Source organism: Vigna umbellata, chromosome 10 (assembly GCF_029865625.1).
Source record: "Vigna umbellata cultivar VRB3 chromosome 10, Vumbellata_1.0, whole genome shotgun sequence".
Lineage (NCBI taxonomy): Eukaryota > Viridiplantae > Streptophyta > Magnoliopsida > Fabales > Fabaceae > Vigna > Vigna umbellata.
In genome coordinates this window covers 18,036,331-18,056,644 of record NC_142174.1, presented here as the reverse complement: position 1 = coordinate 18,056,644, position 20,314 = coordinate 18,036,331, and the positions used below count along the sequence as shown (strand labels likewise).

The 20,314-nt window shown below is 32.4% G+C and overlaps 2 protein-coding genes across 7 annotated transcripts; one reads left to right on the top strand and one right to left on the bottom strand.

Moving 5' to 3' along the window:
- Positions 1-308: 308 nt before the first annotated feature.
- Positions 309-2,689, bottom strand: LOC124829032 (uncharacterized). Of its 2 annotated transcripts, none has more exons than XM_088099908.1 (2): positions 2,328-2,689; positions 309-2,097 (listed from the first exon to the last, which is right to left on the bottom strand). In XM_088099908.1, the coding sequence occupies exon 2, from the start codon at positions 1,834-1,836 to the stop codon at positions 700-702; it is 1,137 nt and encodes a 378-aa protein (XP_087956034.1). In that variant the 5' UTR covers positions 1,837-2,097; positions 2,328-2,689; the 3' UTR covers positions 309-699. The 2 variants fall into 2 exon arrangements, with proteins under 2 accessions (XP_087956034.1, XP_087956033.1); XM_088099907.1 differs by having other exon boundaries at positions 2,486-2,689.
- A 6,293-nt stretch (positions 2,690-8,982) lies between these two features.
- MLH3 (MUTL protein homolog 3) lies at positions 8,983-19,301 on the top strand. 5 transcript variants are annotated; one of them, XM_088100548.1, is made up of 25 exons: positions 8,989-9,308; positions 9,387-9,438; positions 9,564-9,611; positions 10,199-10,353; positions 10,456-10,513; positions 11,509-11,566; positions 11,693-11,785; positions 11,863-12,028; positions 12,134-12,149; positions 12,265-12,485; positions 12,767-12,836; positions 12,923-13,000; positions 13,230-14,876; positions 14,973-15,054; positions 15,144-15,253; positions 15,746-15,819; positions 15,922-16,116; positions 17,039-17,083; positions 17,155-17,208; positions 17,304-17,410; positions 17,653-17,701; positions 17,837-17,896; positions 17,999-18,071; positions 18,753-18,838; positions 18,917-19,301. In XM_088100548.1, the coding sequence occupies exons 1-25, from the start codon at positions 9,180-9,182 to the stop codon at positions 19,091-19,093; spliced, it is 3,903 nt and encodes a 1,300-aa protein (XP_087956674.1). In that variant the 5' UTR covers positions 8,989-9,179; the 3' UTR covers positions 19,094-19,301. The 5 variants fall into 5 exon arrangements, 4 of the variants coding, with proteins under 4 accessions (XP_087956674.1, XP_047158414.2, XP_047158411.2 ...); XM_047302458.2 differs by having other exon boundaries at positions 12,920-13,000; positions 15,925-16,116; XM_047302455.2 differs by having other exon boundaries at positions 8,990-9,308; positions 12,920-13,000.
- The last annotated feature ends 1,013 nt before the right edge of the window (positions 19,302-20,314 follow it).

Sequence of the window (20,314 nt, the reverse complement as noted above, 5' to 3'; positions counted from 1 at the left end):
TCATTTGACTCTTCTTTTTATTAATAAAATATTATATTTAATAAATAAAAATAAATATAAACAAAATTTTGAAATAAAATAATAATTAATGTTCAAATGGGATAATTCTTATGCTGGAATTAAATATAGGTTCACCAATAAGAAGGAATAAAATTCCTTAAAAAACTATTACACAGGATTAGAATAGTACTTCCTTAAAATTGAACCTTTTTTATTAAATTTAAAGTAAATATTAAATACAAAAGAAAATAATATTTATCATAACTAATAATATAGATTGTAAAATATTAATTATAAGGAATTAAAACTAGTATTAAAACCTGTAGAAGTTTATTCACAGAAAATCTCAAAAATAATAACTGATCAAGAGGAGAACATCATAAGGTTCTCTTTTTGTTCTCCATACAAATGCGGAATGCAATAAACAGCACAATGGTAAAGCTGTTGAATTCATTGCATCTTCCTAACTAAACTCGAACTTTGCCGTAAATTATCCTGAAATACAACTTTTAAACCGAAAGAACTAATGCAAACGGCTAAAAATCTAAATTTACATTAGTAAGTTCAAATTCATTACAAAACCAAAGATGAAGAAAAAAGGCCATATATGTGAGGAAAAAAAACATGATGGTTTCTACCATAGCTATCAACTTGTAATTTTAGTTTCTAGCTCCCAGTTATCTCAATTTAATATGAATATTATGATTGCACAGCTTTACTCTGTTTGATACAAGCAGGTGTCTTGAACTCCTGGCATTTGCATGTTGATGTAGCCTCAATTGGCATCACTCTGTCAGCAGATGACTCCATTGGAAACAAAGCTTTATTGCCAACATGATTACCAGCATTCATTTCAGTCAATGGAGCACTTCTAGCTCTCACACCTTCCTTTGGCTGTGCCCTGTCTTTGGAAGTGCAAATGCTTAAGGGTAACTTCTTTAGTTTCACCCTTCCTCTCTTCTTACCCACTGAAGACAAATTTTCTGATTTTTTCTCCTTTGTACTTGACTCTGCTTCCCCATTATCTATTACCTCTACTTGGCTAGATCCATCGTTTCTGAATCCCTTCTTATCTTCCTTGCTTGAACATGCTTCTTGAACGGAGCCTTCAGAATCAACCTTACTCACCACTGCATGCCCATTGTTCATAGATAACAAATCCTGTCCAGTTACCATGTGGGAATCCGAAACCTCGGTCGTTTCAAAGCTCGAAAAGTTCTTGGGTTTTTTGTATTTCCTGCCTCTTGAGTCTGAATTTGGAGAATTCTTTGAGATTCTTGGAGAACTGTTCATAGCCCGATGCAACTTCCGGGCCAATTCTTCATCCGTCCCACAATTTTCAATTTGTTGGTACTTTTTGTACAAGAAATGAACTGGGAGATGCTTCTTGAGCTTGTTCTTCTTCGGATTTCTTTCCTTGCTACCCATTGCCTCTTCGGAGAAAGAGGCAATCAAATCCAAAGCTCTCTTGGCAGCTGCAACTGCTTTTGCGGCAATCTCGGCCTTTACCTCAGCTGCAGCTCTAGCAGCCTTTGCAGCTTTCACCGCAGCCACTGCTTCAGCCTTCGAAGCCTCCACGACCTCCTCAGGGGTAAGGTTAGGGTTAGTGGGATGAGAACTCAACAAATTCTTAAGCCTGGCTTCAAATTCAACGGAATAGGAAGAAGGTGAAGAGGAAACAGCCTTGGAAACTGTAGCACAGGAAGCAACAACCCGCGATGGAGATGCTGCAGCATCACCATCCGAGCTCTGTTTTTTCAATCCAGCAAGAAGACGCTTACGAGGAGGCAAAAGAACATCAGCATCCAAGTGATTAACATCACACACATTCTCCATACTCCTCTGCTAAAATTTAATTCAATTCAATTCTTCTCAGAAAACAGCGAACAAATCTTCACACACATTCCAAATCCATTCAGAGTGAAATGATTTCCTCTTATCTGTCGATCTAACTTACAAATCCAACTCCACATCAGCGATCAAAAGAAGAATTAAAAGAACTACAAGATTCTCAACAAACCCTACAAGAACCTAGCTAAGATGGTCGCGCTTTGGAAATGAAAATTCAATTCATCACCCATTCCAGCGCTCCAGTTCCTAACCAAAAAAAAAAAAAAAAGCAAAATCAAAATCTAGCACAACCGATTCAACTTATCTGAATTACGAAAACGGAAAGCAGAACAACAAAACAAAAAGCCGTTAATAAACGAAAAAGCTGGCACTGTGGATTCTGCAAATAGCAAAAGCAATTAGAATTCATAGAGGAGAGATAAATTGAAAGCAGCAAGGTCAGCAGAGTTTCGTATCGTATTCATTCACATACATACATTTAATTAATTCCATAAGTTTCTCCTTAAATTGAGAAAACAAATGAATCAAGAGTTGAATCTGGATTAAACGAATTACAAGGAATCGGCCAGAATTCGGCGAGATTAAGGATCGAATTTGGAACCATGGAGAAACAAAGAAGCAGGTCCACAAGTACCTGATCCTACGGAGCACTCCGAGAAAACGGCGACGTATGGATTAGGGTTTTGGAGAAGAGAAAAATAACAGGTGGTCAGGATGGTGGTGAAGGCGTTGGGGAAGAAAATCCAGAACCTGAGCTAGCAAAAATAAAACCAAAGATTTTTATTTTTATTTTTTTTCATTTTTCTTTCAATCGTTAGTTTCGTGTTTGCATTTATTTTTTAATTTTTACTCGAAATGTCAGAAAGTGAAAGAATTTGGATGAGTTCTGTTTTGACATACAAGCACGCAAGCCACTCACAACAACTACGTCACATTCAACGTTATAACTCTCTTCTGTACTTCCTTTTTTTCTCCGTCTTTCAATAACTGTAACTAATTTTTCAACCTTACTTCCAAACTCTCATGCTGTCTTCTTTTCTGTTACATACTATTAATTCTTCCTTTTATAGTATTTGTTTCAACACATTTACATTTTATAAATCAAACATTAAACATTAATTATTATTATTATTATAATAATGATTTTATTCAAATTTAATAAAAACAGTAATATTACTATAATTTTTTTTATCACGGGTTTATTCTATTTAAAAAATAGTTTTGAAAACTTATTAAAAATATTATAAAATGTATATATTTTTATTATGTTCGTTTGAATATTTACTCTAAATACACATTTAAAACTTCAAAAAAAAATATATAATTAATATCTTATTATTTTTAAAAATTAATACACAAAATATTTTATCAACTTCATTATAAAAATGCATAGAATAAAATCCATTTTCAGTGTTTTATTTTCAAAAAATATAAAATAAAAAATTAAAACAAACGCATTCTAAATCTATCATGTATGGCTTCAAGGTCTCAATAATATTATTTATTATTTTTCATGATGAATAATTCGTACTGTAATTAAAAAAAAAACAACTTCACAAACAAATTTTTTTATTACTCATGCTTGTTAAAATATGTGTTTGGTTCTTTAACTTTTAAGTGAAAATTATGAGAATTTGGTTCTATCTATTTTTTTAACTTTAAATATATATAGATTTAATTTTTTTAATTAAAATTTGTTAAATTTATTTGACATATTTTTTAATTAACATTAAACAAAAATGTGTCAAAACATATAAACAATTTAAATATTATCATAAAATACATAACAAACTTTAGTTAAAAAAATTAAATCTACACAATTTTAAAGTTAGAAAATTAAATTAATTTAAAATTTTAAAAATTGACTATGATTAATTTTCACTGAAAAGTGGACTATTTTCAATTTTCACTAAAAATTAATAAATAAAAAGCATATTTAAAATTTTATTTATTTTTATATTGTTCTTTTTTTATGAATTTTTAACCGTCAATATAAATATAAACTTTGTTTTGAGAATGAAATAATTAAATATTAAATTAATATAATTTTAACAAGTGTGTCTTATAGAAAAAAGTTATAGTTAATCAAACTTGTATTTTTTTTAATTGTAATAAATACGTAATTGAAAGAGAACTAAATATATAGGCAAAATAAGGCATGTGTTTACTTCTTTTCATACTCATTTCTAAGAGTGTGTTCACATATGATGGATTTGAGGGATAGGGATCAATGAATTTGGAAGTAAGTTGATTGTGTGTTTTTTAAAGAGATTTAAAGATAAGTGAGAATGAATATGAAAGTAAAGTTTGTAAAAATTATTGTAAAATTTGACTGATATGACAGATAAAAAAATAGTTTAATTGATAGAAATTAAATATTACCAAAATGTTCTTAGTAGTAAAAATACTATAAAATGATAATTGTTAATAATATTTTTAATGGTAAAAATTATTATAAGGAGGAAAAAATATAAAAATTATCTTTTAAAATGAAAAATATTGTATTTAAGTAAAATGAAATAATTATGTTTAAAAATTGTTAGAAGTGTTGTTATTGACAATAAAAAATAAGTTTAACAAGTTTTATATAATAAAATATAATTAAAATTGATATAATATAATTAACTCAATTGATAAATTCATGTAATACAATCATCTAACTATAAAGAAATGAAAGTTCCACATTCGTAAACTTACGTGACAACATTTGTGAGGTGTTAGCGTCTTGTCAAACCACGTTTTGGTGTGAAATTACATATATATTCAGTACACAACCGATGTTATACAATTAGATAATGATACTTTGACAACATTTTCTTCACAACATTTTAACTTCATATACGTGTCATTCTGTGATTGGTCTATGTTGGTGTTTATGATTATTATTATTGATTATGGAGTAATTTTGGACCAATCACAAAATGACACATGATATTAAAATGTTGTCAAAGTATCGTTATCCTATGTAATCAGGCACACTGCAACGCTACGTTGAAAAAGAAGAAAGTGAGGATTTGAAGGAAATTAGAATGGCTGAAGGACAACGATAAGACTAGTATAACAATCCTGTTGGGGCAAAAGAGAGATTTTCCTTTCATTAGTTCCAAATCGCAACGTATTAGAAAGGATGTAAAAAATCAAACATCTGCAATTATTCGCTTTCAAATTAGTGAGATTGAACATGAATTTAATTCACAATCCGTTTAAACAAATTTACGTAAACAATAAATTATTTCCAAACCAACCTAGCATAAGAGAGAAAAGTACTTATAATTTTGTTATTTTTAATTTGTACATAAATAGTTTATACATAAATAGTTTATACATTTTTCTTTCTTATTTATGTCTGATATAATAAATATTTTTTAAGAAATGAAACAAATCTGATCTGATATATCTATATATATATATATATATATATATATATATATATATATATATATATATATGCATATGCATATACGTGTGTGAGAGAGAAATACACCTCAAAAAGAAAAAAAAGAAGAGAGAATCGAGAATCTATAATTAAGAAATCGGGAATGCGATGCTTTGCCCCCACTTTGTTTAGAAAAAGAGAATGAGAATGTAACTCTTTTTAAGGTATGCATGTGTTTGATGCAAAAAATAAATAAAAGACAAAAAAACACATGTTAACATTATGACTACAGCATCAGCCAAAAGACTATGATGAAGCTAACATTAATGCATGGATTTGATGCAATTCACACCTTTTAGCTAATAACTTTCTCACACCATTTCCTTGTCTCCTCTAAGTTAAGCATTTTGGTTCACAATAAAAGGTGAACTTTTTTTTTTTTTTTCATATGATATGAAACTATGACTTCACTTTAATAAAAGTTTGGAATAAATTTTCAACACAGCAATATAAAAAGTATAATATTTGAAAAAAATAATAATAAATCTTTTATATTATAAATATTGCTTAAATATTTATTTATTCCATAACATAATCAATCCTCAAATAAGAAGAATGTATCTAGATAACAATTTAAGTATTGTATTTATAAATAAAGTTTGAATGGTCATAGTCAAAACTTTATAAAAAGGTATTCATACGAATTTTGTAATTTATTTTAAAATATTCATATACAATGTGTTTTTGAAAAGAGTTCTTGTGTCTTTTATTGACTAAAATAATTTTATGAGGGCTTTATTTAATTGATTTTGTTATATATATATATATATATATATATATATATATATATATATATATATATAATATATATATATATGAGAAATAAATATTTTCTTCTCCTTAAATAGGCAAGTCTTACCCTTTAAAAACAGAAAATTTTATTAACCTTATTTTTTTCAGTTTACTTTAATATGCTCATCAATTTTTTTAGAAAATTAAAGTGATTTCAATTTTATAATTTTTATTCAATTTGATTTTTTTCTCAGACAACATCTAAATTCTTAACGACATAGTATTCACGTGAGTCATTAGTGAATACAGTGTTATATTGTTGTTTACGTGGTCGTCTTGCATAGTTGCTTATATGACCATGCGTCGTTGTTTCATTCCTCAACCATCGTAAATGCAACCGCCATTAGAGCCATAATCGTGAATGCAACACTAGTAAAGAGGAATCACGAACCACCTCGCACCTTCAACGCAAAATGAATCCATATTGTCAAAACTCTTAATCGCAACCACACCTAGCACAAATCCAAAATCATTCCCAAAATTAAGGTTTATGTGATGGTGGTGTTGTTATTTGTGCTTGCGATTTCCAAGTATTTGTTTCAATTTGGGTAGCGTGATTTAAGGCTTTCATTGTACGATTTAGGATTTATTGGTTTTTTCCTCATTCTCGTGGTGGTTCATTCCTCGTTCTCTAAACACAAGTAAAAAAGGTAAGAAAGGAGAAAAAAGAGGAATGGAGGTGATACAAAATGGAGTCCGACGTTCCTATGCAAATATGTGTTTCACTGTTAGAAGAAAACCAAAATCAAATAGTTGCCATACAATCGAAAATAGACCTAGATGTGAAGTTGTCCCTTTTTGGCTACAAGCAACAATTTGAGTATAAAAATGTTTCAAGAATCTTGGACGTGTCGTTTGAGCTCCATAACCTAGTGCAATTCTTAATGCAGCATGACTCGTTTGTGTTGAGAAAATCCCGTAAAAGTCTTTGTGGAATACACATTGCATTGATGCTCGTGGATTATACTCTATGAGAGGGAACATGACATTTCTTATGTCAGGTTTGCAAATGCAGTTGGAACAATATGAGAATGTCGTAGTGGATCCCAACTCTTGCGTTTTGGTGAGAAAGGTGATGATGAGGAATGAAGGTGCAATGATGGTGATGAAGAAAGGAAAAGAATAGAGGAAGAAGAAAGGGAAAGAAAAAGAATATTTAAAAGAAAAAGAAAAGCAAAAATAAACCCGATTTTCTTTTTAAATTACACGTGTCAATTATGTGTTAGGCACAATTCAGACATTTTAATCCACTCACCATAGTCGTTAGATGTGTCAACTAAAAGTTAATGTCATTGACTTTAGAGGATGTATTTTATTTATTAATAAAGTATGGAGATCGATTTTATATGAACTTTTTGAGAGGGAAAAATTTCTACAAATGTTTATATGATCATTCCACAAAGATATACACACTTAATTTCTTTGTTATTTTTCTATTTACCTTTATGCATTTAACACAAACCTCAAGGTTTGTGAAGATGGAATCTAAGATTCCATTTAACACAAGTCATTCAATCCTATTTTTACATATGTGACATAAACATCTTTGCCATAATGCTTTTGAGTTAGTATTGTCAATTTTAGTATTGATCTTAAAATAAACTAGACTAAGAAACATACATTTATTTGTACGTCAAACGTGATGTTTGGTACATTTCTTCTTCATATGTTCAGGCCTATTGTAAAGAAATAGTTGCACCCTAATTTTGTTTCTTTTATGTTGGATCCTTAGCAACTTCATTATTTGAATCATTAGTTTTCTTTCTTTTTCCTTTGTCTCTAAAGGTGCTTATAAAATGAACACTTTTCTCTTCTCTTACTTCAACATTTCATCTTCTTATATACAATATGAAATAAGCTCATTCAAAAACTATTTCTTTTTCCGACAGTTATAAGACATCTTACACCAAACTTCTAGTGTAATTTTTGTGGACAAAATTACATATCTTTATTATACAATTTTTTGTGAACAAAATTACAACTTTAATTTCCTAAGTTTTGAAGCAATGTTTGACATTTTCATAATGTATTCTCTCACATTTTCTTTGCCATGCTATTTCATGAAAATCATGATATGAAAAAGAGCACTCATTTTCGTTTTGTCACTTTTTGCAAAAAGAAAATTATTTTCTACAAGGAAATTTTTGACATTTTTTTATCTCTTTAGAGATAGTACCCCCAAAGACCTTTAGAATGTAGCTCTTAGATGATCACAAGACTTATGCAATTTGAGCAATCACATTCCTTATAATATTTCTTCTCTTCTAAGGTATTGGAGTCAAAAGAGAGGTGTTCCTCAGTCTTTAATGTAAGATCAAGATTCATGCGACCAAGAACAATTTTTATGTTCTCTTTCTTGTGCTTAAAATTTGTTTCATTAAGAATCATAATCAAATTTAAATTAGCAAATATTGAAGTAAATGAAAAGATAACAAAACAAATAACGTAATTGTGCTCATGTCATAAACAAAATTCAATCATCAATATGATAAATAATGACAAAACTCATGCTTAATGCACCGTGAATATTAAGTTTTTTGACACTGATGTTAATTTTTAGTGATACTTTTTTATTAGTGCAGTATAGAAATAATAGGTATAGAAAGTATTGAATTTTTTATACTAATTTCATAACTGTCATAAAAAGTTTCTTTCCTTGTGGTAAAATTCTACATTTAAAAGTCACTTTGTATAGTTATTATAGTGTCTATATTTAAATAAGTAATTAATAAATTAAATGAAGCTATAGAACATTAGGAGACTCTGATGAAAATTTTATTACTTAATAAACCTTTAATGTAAAAATCAAAGAACCGATCAATAATAATGACAACTTGTGCTCCCTATGTAAATAACTCAAGTAAACTCATTCACAATTTGACAGTCCCACGCAAAAATCATCCGCGGTGATATTATCATAAACTCAAGGTATTTAAAACGTTCAAACCGCCATTCACTACAGAATTCGTTAATAGCAAGACAGTGAGGCATTTTCTCTCCGAGAGGTTTTGCCCGATCAAACGTCACCGTCCGATCACAAACCCTAGGAGCCGGTGAAGCGATCGACTATGCATGTTCTTCGTAATGGCAGCGGCAGAGTATGACGGCCAGCATAAAGCCTTTGCAGGAAGCAGTACGTAGTTCACTGCGTTCTGGCATTTTCCTGTTCGACTTCACGCGCGTTGTCGAGGAACTGGTTTTCAATAGCCTCGATGCTCGTGCCACAAAGGTAACACCCGAGAGAGAAGTGAAAAGTGCATTAACTTCGAGAATTCGGGGTATACCGATTGAGCTGTTTTTTTTACAGGTATCAGTGTTTGTTGGTGTTGGGAGATCCTATTTGAAAGTAGTTGATAATGGTAATTTTTTATTAGTTTTATTTGCAGAAATGAACGTCGGTTTATTTTTCGTGCTCAAAATTCGGAGCTACTTGGCACGTTTAGGCTTCGTTGTATCTTTATGGTTTCGATAAATGTGTTTGTAGGAAGTGGAATTACTCGAGATGGTCTTGAGTTGGTGGGAGAAAGATATGGTATGCATTTCTTCGTTTTTATTTCTTTTTTGATTTGCCTGGATGCTCCATTTTTTGGTGGTCGTTTCCTGAACGCAGGGCTATCATGATATGTCTATACGTTCATTAAAAGTAAAAAAAAAAATGTCGTGATTAGAAAGCCGCCAATAGACGTTTTATTGTTTTAAGATTCTCATGGTAGTAATGCGTAGTTTACTTTCAAGATAAAATCTTCTTTAGGTATTGACCTTGCCGGTTGTGTGCTAAAATTTCTTTTCTGGAGGTGATTGTAGGTTGTTAAATTATTTAATTTCCATTTAATTTGTATACGCAGCTTTCCTTGGGGTCAGTGTTGGGAATTTTGTATTAAAATGAGCTTTTAGTTCCTTGTTCTAAAAGTATTAGTTAACAAAGGTAACTAGAGCGATCAGACCATTGTAGTATGTTGCAATGTATCTAACACAAGATCTAAGAAGCTATCATGAGTGACCTTTTGTTAGGTTATATTACACGCAGAGGAAAAGGGGAGCCTCCTTTTTATTTATTCTTCCATGAATTTGAGTTTCCTTGCTGCCTTTGACAATATTATGCATGTACTGAACAAACAGCAACATCAAAATTTCTTAATTTGGTTGACCTGAATGTTACGAGTGAGAATTTTGGTTTCCGTGGGGAGGCTTTGGCTTCCATTTCTGATGTCTCTGTGCTGGAAATTGTGACAAGAACACATGGAAGGCCAAATGGATATCAAAAAGTGTTGAAGGTAACTAATGGCAGAACTTCCGATGCTTTATTCAGGGAGACATGAATCATATTATAGCTGATGTACGTTTTGTTTAAGTTTACATTTCTAAATTGACTGCAGGGTTGCAAGTGTTTATATCTTGGCATTGATGATGATAGAAAGGAAGTGGGCACCACAGGTAGTAATTTTGGTGAATCTGACGGTTGCTTTTTTCCTTTTATGTCCGAGAATGGCACTTACTAATACTTGGATGACATTCATTTTCCCTGATTTTAATGGGTTCTTACATGGTATTCTAGGATTTAGAGTCGTGAAAATCCGTGTATCTAATTCTTTTTGGCTTTGCATTCTCAATTTAAGCTAATTAAGATCCGAGTTCACTATTCTATGGTTTATAGCTCTCTCGTTTTTCTGTTGGTTCATATATATGTACATGTATAAGATAAGATTTTTCTTATCCTTTAGCATATATTTCCATAAATTTGTGGTTAGTTGTTAGAGGTGTATTAGTTTTACTTAATGCTATTTGTTAGCTAGGGTTTATGGGATTCTTCAATCTTCTTTTGCTTCCTCTTTTCTTTCCCAAAAGATAGTTGCCATTTGAATTTCAACCTAAATTTTATAACCAATTGTTTATCGTGTCATCTTTGATAGTTGGTTGGTTGATAATGCATGTTTTGACAGGTTGATATTGCTACTAATTATAACTTTGAAGCTACGTTCAAGATCTATGAAATATAGACTTTGACATCGATTCTTTCTAGATGCAACCTGGCTGAAGACTCCAACGTGATTAATTTCCAAAATATAGGACACTGGGACATTGCACTCACACACATACACTGCTATGATCGTAGTTTGTTAGATCATGTCCATTGAATGAAATGGTTGTTAATTTGGACCATTTGATGGCCCTATAGGGAAATCTTTTACTTGGTGATTGCTAGATTAGACAACTTTTAATTTGTCTTACTTCCCCCACTTGAAAAAAATCTTTCCCTTTGCTTGTAATTTAAGTTGGTTGCTCTTATAATTTCTCACCAAGAAATCTTTAATTTCTGTCCATATCCATTACATTTATCTGGATAGAAAGTTTTTTCCCGATGATGAAATTTGTTTGCAATTCTTCTAGCACAATGACTTGATTGCTAATTGAGGCCTTGTATCTTTTAGTTGTCGTCCGTGATTTATTTTACAATCAACCAGTTCGGAGAAAATGCATACAGTCCAGGTTCTTTTTCTCTTGTCCTACCACCAAAGTGATATGTATTCTGAAGTTGTAGTTACCTTGTATGAACTCTATGACTATGTTTCAAATTTTTGGATTGACTGGTGAATTCCATCTCTAAATTGGAAGTCCCAATAAGGTACTGCAATCAATCAAGAAGTGTGTAATGCGACTTGCACTTGTGCGTCCAAATATTTCCTTCAAAGTTGTTGATATTGAAAGGTATATTATATCCGTTCAGAACAATTTGCATCTTCTTTTTTCTAGTTGACTAACATTCTCTTATACCTTACATTCAGAGAGGATGAACTCTTCTGCACACATTCTGCTTCTTCTCCTCTGTCACTTATAACCAGTGGCTTCGGGGTAGAGGTCACAAGCTCTCTTCACTATTTAGAAGTTGAGAATGATATCATAAAGCTTTCTGGATACGTATCCAGTCCTTGCAATACTTCAAACATTGAGGTGGTTCATGTTTCTAATATAAAAAGTCAATTGTCTATTTCATGTTACCCTTGTGTGTAGAGTCTTTCTGGGACCTCTCCCCTAAATTTTGATGCATTTTTGCAGGTCCTGCAGTATGTCTGTATCCTTGTGACTGTCCTATTTTAAATATTGTATAATTGGTAGAGTGGACATCTTGATATCTGAAAAGAATCAAATGCTTTAAACATTTTCATTGTTGACCTTAATGTGGTAAGATGTTAACTCGCAATTTGTTTGCAAGGGCCCAATTCATAAGCTTCTGAGTCAACTGGTGGTCAGGTTTGAACATCAGAACTCATGGACTACTGATAATGAGTTCCGAAACAAGAAGAGAAGCAGGTGTCACCTGGGTATCGCTTATCTCTTGGATTTAAGTTGCCCCCGATCTATGTATGATTTGGCCTTTGAGCCATCAAAAACGTATGTTAAATTTAAGGTATAGCTTTTCTTAGCTTCCCTTTTCATTTTTCATTTTATCTTGTTAGTGCTTCAATGCGTGAGAATGCATTCTTTTTTCCATAAATGATTTTTGAGGTTCTAGTCTAGATTCATGCTTTATATTATACATTGTGTACTTTGGGTTAACTCCACCAAGGAACAATGACTAGAAGATTTGAACTTTCTTTTTCTCATATTCGAATTTTGTTATGAATTACTTTAACACAATCATGCACGCTTCATAAATGTGATTGTCTCTTTTTTTCCTCACATTTTAAGGATTGGACACCTATTCTAAACTTCATTGAGAAGGTCATCAAACAATTCTGGGAGGAAAACATAGCTTCTGGTATACCCTCTCACTGCATCATGTTGATATATAGTTCAATGAATTAATAATTTTAATGCTTCTATTATTTGAGATTCTTGTAGCAGAGCCCTCCAATCAATTTGCATACATGGTAGAAGATCAACAAGAGAAAGCATATGTCAGTGTCATTTCAGACGTACCAGGTAAAGTTTGTAACTTTCATTATCAAATAGTTTCCTTTAAAGTTGCACTAATTTAGTCTGATCATTTTAACCATTTACATTTGTGATTTTTTCTTCATCTTCTCTACTTTTTATGATAGAAATAGGGTCCTTATTTTTGCAGAAAAACATTGCTTGAATGATTTATATGCTACAATGTTTGCTTTCTCTTTTAACATCTGAAGACTGTTGTCATATATCTTTGATGCAGATATGTCAAGGTTTAGAAACCAAAATCGTAAGGATTGCCTAGATCTATTCTTTTCTACTTCAGACAAGCTAATTGAAGATGACTATCATCAATCTAACAGGGAAGATGTTAGAACCTCCATTGATTACTTGGAGACCGCGATGTTCAAAGAGAAACAAAGTATAGGAGACTCTCTTTTTCAGACTGGTTATTCTGGCAACCTATTCGATGATTCACATGCCAAGTGCATATCCACTGTGACAAGAAGGCAGAACAGTTTGCTGATGCATGATAGCAGCAGTTCGTTGAAAGGAGATAACTTTTTCTATAGTGAAATACCTGCTATAGAAAGTTTAAATGATTGTGTAGCTTTTGATGCACCGAGTTGTTCACATGGAAGAAAATTCCATAAAGAAGCTGATGCGATCAGTGAAGCATTTCAAGATGATTTACATTATGACTGCAATGGGCACAGTTTTGATGTAAATATTAATGGGGATTTGCAGAAACCTTTTCTAAAGGGATGCTCTACTCCAGGAAGTATCCTGCTTAAGAAAGATTTCTTTATAAATGATGGATATGAAATCCAAAAGGATAGCTTTATTAGCAAGCAAAATACAGGGGGTGGTAAGGATTTAAATGATGATGTACCTTTTGATGAACCAAGTTCTTCACATGGAAGAAAATTTGATAAAGAAGCTGATATGATCAGTGAGTCATTTCAAGATGATTTATGTTATAACTACAATGGGTACAGCTATGATGTAAATATTAATGGGGAGTTGCAGAAACCATTTCTAAAGGGATGCTCTGCACTAGGAAGTATCCTGTCTAAGAAAGATTTCTCTGGAAATGATAATCATGAACTCCAAACTGACAGCTTTTGTAGCAAGCAGAATACAGGGGAGGATTATAGAAGTGGTAAGGATTTATATGTCCATCCCTTTCCAGAAGTAAAAAAGAAATTGAAGATGTCTAAAAATTTCGATTTTCTTGAAAGACCATTGGCTGAAGAAAACATTCTCCCTTCAGATTTATGCTACTCAGCATCACAAATAGGAAGCTCTGACTCAGATGATCGGTCATTAAATTTTGAATGGCATCCTCTTTACCTAAAACCATCATCTCAAGGACATGCACTGGGTTTTTATTGTACAACTGATATCAAAGATGATATTGGAGGAGTATCTAGGTGCCTTAAATGGATCCATCATAAAAATCGTTTTGATGAAAGAGAAAATGAGTGCAATTTCAGCTACAATACGTCATGGAATACCAACCAGCATCACTGTGCATCAAGTTATGCAAACATTGGATTTAATTTTGATGTTGCTGGTGATTCTGGTGAAATATTCAACAAATTAGGTGACTGCCATGATTTCAGTGACATATATTCTACAAAAAGGTCAGATATGTTAAAAAAGAAGCTAGACTGGCTGTTGCCTGAGTCATGTGTTAAAAGATGCAAGCTGCCTAACAAGGACAAAGGCAAAACAGAAAAATTTAGAAATTCAACTGTGGAGGAAAATCATGAAAGATCTAGAAGAAGCATTTCAGCTCCTCCTTTTTATAGAAGCAAAAGGAGGTTTTTCTCTTTAAATCATCCCTCAGAAATTAAAGCTAAAAGACAGATTGACCGAGTGTATAACCCTGGCTTCAATCATGAAGGTTTTACATTTTCTTCCTTTTATTTTTCTCCTTTGTTCCCTTTTGTTATGTAGCTCCCAACAGCTCAAATTGGAACCAATGGTTTTGAATATGCAGAAGCTAGTAATTCTAAAGATCCTCAACAGCCTCCTGTTGCTCGTCACGAAAGCTCTAAAGATCTCTTATTGCAAGAATTCAAGTAGGATTATATTTTATTGATTCATAAAAGCTGCTTAAATGTTGGGAATTAAATTCTTACTGATCCTGGTGGTTTTGCACTGATTGTAGAATCAATGTGAAGCAAACTTCAAAGGTTCTGGGTGCTATGCAGGTTAATGACATAACAGAGATTGAAGAACTTGACAGTTTCAACATTCAAAACTGTGCTCCATTTGGGGGTAAGTTCAATGTGTTGGTAAAAGTGAAGCCTGATATGACAAGATGAGCTCCTTTGAAATACCTTAGTTATGGCTCGGAATCATATTCAGATTGTCCAGCCTTGAAATTTGGCCTGAGGAAGAAGTCTATTTGCTTTGTAGCCTTCTTATCTTTACAGATTATTTTGAGCTACTTATTTAATTCTAAAAATGTTAAGTTTCTTTACAATTAATTTCATGAGGCTTCGTAAAGCTGGGCGTGTTTATTATTTTCTGCCCAAATGAAAAGGCCAATATTTTATTTTATTTGCACTGTCTTCTACATAAAAAAGTTAATTGTTATTTATTTGGGTTATGCTTGAATTTGTTTCATGTTTATATGATCAACAGTTGAATATTTTCGTGCTTGCTATTCATTTAATGTTAATAGAATCAATAGTTGAATATTTTAAAAGGTCCGTATTGTCATTTAACTGTTACCTGCTATTAAACCCTTACTGTCTGGTATTTCAGAATTGCTCTCTAAGGATGTCCAAGATCCCATAGATTATGGGACTAAGTGGAGGAATTGCTCACCTGATTTTACAGTTATGTTGTAAATATTTAGAGGCCTATTATGTTACATAGACGACAATTATTAGTATGGAGGATGTCTATTTGATCTAACTATGAGTATGATCTTTGCACAGAAGAATGATAGACCGGCTAATACTCAATGTCGAAACAATATACTTGACATTTCTTCCGGATTGCATCTTGCTGGAGATTCATTGATTCCAGAAACTATCAGTAAGAAATGTCTTGAGGATGCTAAAGTTTTGCATCAGGTGGATAAAAAATTCATTCCAGTTGTGGCTGGCAGAACCCTTGTTGTTATTGATCAGGTCTGTCTAGCGGAATGGTTTAATTTCATTTTTAGGTGCACCAAGTCCTTTATGGAACGATGCTAAACCGAGGATAACAATAGTGCAATAGCCTCTGTGAATGAAAGTGTCGATAGCCTGAAGGTCTATTAGAAATCATGCAATTCCTTGTATCTCAAAGTTTCGCTGCCTATCATCCTGCAAACTTGCAAATATACTTTTACTCAGGAACACTTGTTATATTTCCCTACATGCATATAATTTCATCTTGGCACATATTATAAACCAGTATTCGTATATTAATTTTGCAACATTGAAAGAGAATACTCTTGAATATCTTTGTATAAGAGTATGCATCTGTACAATTTAACAATAGTAACATCTTTCTGTTAGTTCTCTCACTTTAATGCCAATCTGCATGTTTAGTTTATCTGCATTTTGCCCTTGGGGTGTATAGAAGGGTGATGATTTGATGAGCCATGAGGAAGATCACGCATAGGTAGCTTAGGGATTCCCGTTGTTCCTATATGTCCCATCATTACAAAAGTTACATAATTTTTAAGCCCAAAGATTTGAGGACCAGATAGACCTAGGAGAAACAGATAATTTAATAGAATTGAATCCAGGTAACCCATGAGCATGTAACCCACAACTATTTATTAAACTCTGAATTACACTATCCTTTCAGACAGGTAGACTCACTTTAGCAGCACCCAAATATCTCTCTTCAACATCCTTTTCCTTTTCTATATAGTCCCATTGCTCCTCTCTCTCTTCTTAATGCCTTGTGTTGGACCTCTCAGCTTGACTTGAGTTTATTACTATAAATAATGAATAAAGATTCAGAAATGCCTGCTAACAGATATAATAACACGATTTTCTAATCGGTAAGAACCTAAGAAGGAAACTTGGGGTAACATTAATAGTAGTACTCTTTTTACAGCATGCAGCAGATGAAAGAATCAGACTGGAAGAATTGCGTCAAAAGGTAAACTTGTTCATACTGAGTCTATCGGAAATATTCTCCAGTATTACTTATGAAACTGGTCAAATACTTAGGTATTGTCGGGAGAAGCAAAAACAGTAACCTATCTGCATACTGAACTGGAACTGGTATGTATTCTATGAATTAGAGAATTTAATGTCCATATTATGATATTTTTCCAAATCTTAAAATTCGTACACTGCTAGTAAGATGCATGATACAGGTACTGCCAGAGATTGGTTATCAACTACTTCATAGTTATAGCGAACAGATCAAAGATTGGGGCTGGATCTGCAACATCCATGCTAATAATTCCGAGACCTTTAGAAGGTATACCTCTCTGGCTCCCCAGTAGAGTTTTTATATATTTACCTTGACCGAGTATGTTACAACATATATAGTTTTGTGATGTCTGTTATTTATTTGTTCATGGCTTGCATCACATAAAATTTCTCTACCTACCAATTAAACTATTGTTTGGATTCAAAATTGAACAATGGGATAATTTGCTAAGTCTTCTTTCAATTTGTTATTCAGGTTTTTTTAATTTATAATTTTGATTGCCTTTGCAGGAATCTGGATGTTATAAAAAGACAAGAAACAAGGATCACACTTATTGCGGTCAACACTTGTTTTTTTCCCCCTTCAATTCTTCTTTTAACTAGCTGAAAATATTAAAATTTTTATTTTCTGCATTTAGTTTTTTAATTTTAAATGCATGTTTTGCATATTACTGACTGTAATCACAACTTGTAGGTACCGTGTATTTTAGGGGTCAAATTAAATGATGTTGATCTTTTAGAATTTCTTCAGCAGGTTATAAACATCCTGATCAAATTCCTTTCTACGTGCTCTTGTCTCCCTTAAAAGGTGGACATTTTATGTTTTTCTAACTTCCAATATATCATTACCTTCCAGCTTGCTGATACTGATGGATCATCAACAGTGCCACCCTCTGTCATACGATTGTTAAATTCGAAAGCATGCAGAGGTATGTGCGTAACCGCAGAAATCCCTGCAATCACATGGTCAATGCATTTGGAAATCGTTCTTGTGCTTACATGTTTCCTTGTACAAAACTAGGGTCATTTCTTCAGTTAGGAAAGTAAGCTCTGTTCATAATTATGTGCAAGAGCTGTATTGATGATATGTTTATTTTATCTACCTATTTGATGAGTAAACAGAGGTGGACCCTTCTGATATTTTGTTTGAAGAAGAATATTGACGTTATAAGTTATAAATGAGAAGATAAATAAGTTATAGGTTTGATCGTCTTATGCAGTTATAAGAAGAACTCAAGTTTGTGAGGATAACATGTGACAATTAATTCTCTAATTTACCATTCAATTGTCACTTTTCTTGAGTGTAGCCTCAATTTTATGAGGATAACATGTGACAATTAACTCTATAACTCATCATTCACTTGTCACTTTTCTTGAGTGTAGCATAATATTCTTCGCTAAACAGAAACTGAATATCATAATGTCTTCCTATTTGTGGGAAATGTCTTCCTAGTTTCTGAAATTATAAATATATGATATGATATCTTTCCTTCATTTTATCTCAATAGCATGCAATAAAACTCCCATCTGTTCCTCTCATCTTGTGAGAGAATATTGCAGTCATCGGTAATATTCCTCTAATTTTACCAATAATGCTGGCGTTTTTGAAGGTGCAATTATGTTTGGGGATTCATTGCTACCATCAGAATGTTCCCTTCTAGTTGAAGAGCTAAAGCATACATCGCTTTGTTTCCAAGTAAGATATACGTTTCCATTAATGTGGATCTAAGAGGGGAAAGACAGTGTTCATGACAATTTGGAATTTTCTTTTCAGTGTGCTCATGGGCGACCAACAACTGTTCCTCTGGTCAACTTGGAGGCACTGCATAGTCAGATAGCCAAGCTTCGACTGATGAACGACTCTTCAAGTAAAAAGTGGCATGGATTACGTAAACATAAACTATGCGTTGAACGTGTAGCACAACGTTTAAATTCTGCTATGGAAGATTAGTTTGACACAGTTCGTATACTACACTTCGAAACCATTCTTTTCTAATTTAGTGTACAGAAAACATTGAGGAACTAAACAAATAATGAAGCCATAGGGCTACAGTGCTTGTATAGATATTACTGTATAACACCATTTCCACTGAATCTTGTGTTCGTGTCGTTGAATTTGATCAAGTTTTACATTAATAATAGATTGAATTTGAACGCAAGGAGAGATGTCCATTTATATATTTCTTTTGGTTTCCTTCCAATAAATTCACTCTGTACATGTGAAACTAAAAATGCTGATAAAAAAAATATGAAACTAAAAATCAATTCATAATTTATCTTCTACGATGTTATTCTGAACTCATCATTATTAGAAAGAATATATATATATATATATATATATATATATATATATATATATATATATATATATATATATATATATTACAACAAATGTCAGACCTCATTAAAACGCACCCAAAAACTCCTCTGCACGAACGTCAGGAGTCAAATGTCAGATAGTGGAAGGCAGGTGTCGGCAGATGAGCGGACGCTCGTTTTGACGTGGGAAGAAAACTGACTTTTCTGAAACTTCTGTCCCACTCTCTTCTACATGCACCCTTCTTCTCAAACTCTGAAATTCTCATTTTTCTCCTCCTTCTCTCTAAAAGTTTTTCCTTCTCTCTACCAAAACTTACCAATTCTCTACTCTGATCTCCGTTCAGGCACCGTAGGAATACTGCCGGCGTTCCAAGCTTCAAATTGAACCGAACAGTTTCGAGTTCTGAAACTGGTAAGTCTCCTAGTCTTTAGTCGTTCGTTCTTTGATACATGCAAATCAAGTTCTGGTTGCATGCGGTCATCTTGTCTGAACCATTTTTGGTTTTTCTGTGATTTGATTTAGTTCGAAAAGTTGTTAAGCGTTGAGAGTAGAAATATTTGTAGACAGACGAACCATACTTCTGCCTCTAGGACGATTGTTCACGCTAGAGGTAAGGGAAGCTTATCTAATTTAATTGTATGTTCGTTTACATGTTCGTTGATAATGAATGCATGTTGCTGAGTGGTTGAATGTATATAATGTATGAATGCTGATATGATTGTTTATGTGGTATATGATTTATTAGTATGATATGAATTGTACGAAGTATGCAAATTGATTATGATATGAATTTATAAAGTTATGAAATTATGTAATGAGAAATGAGTTGAAGATAAATGAGTTCTGGATATG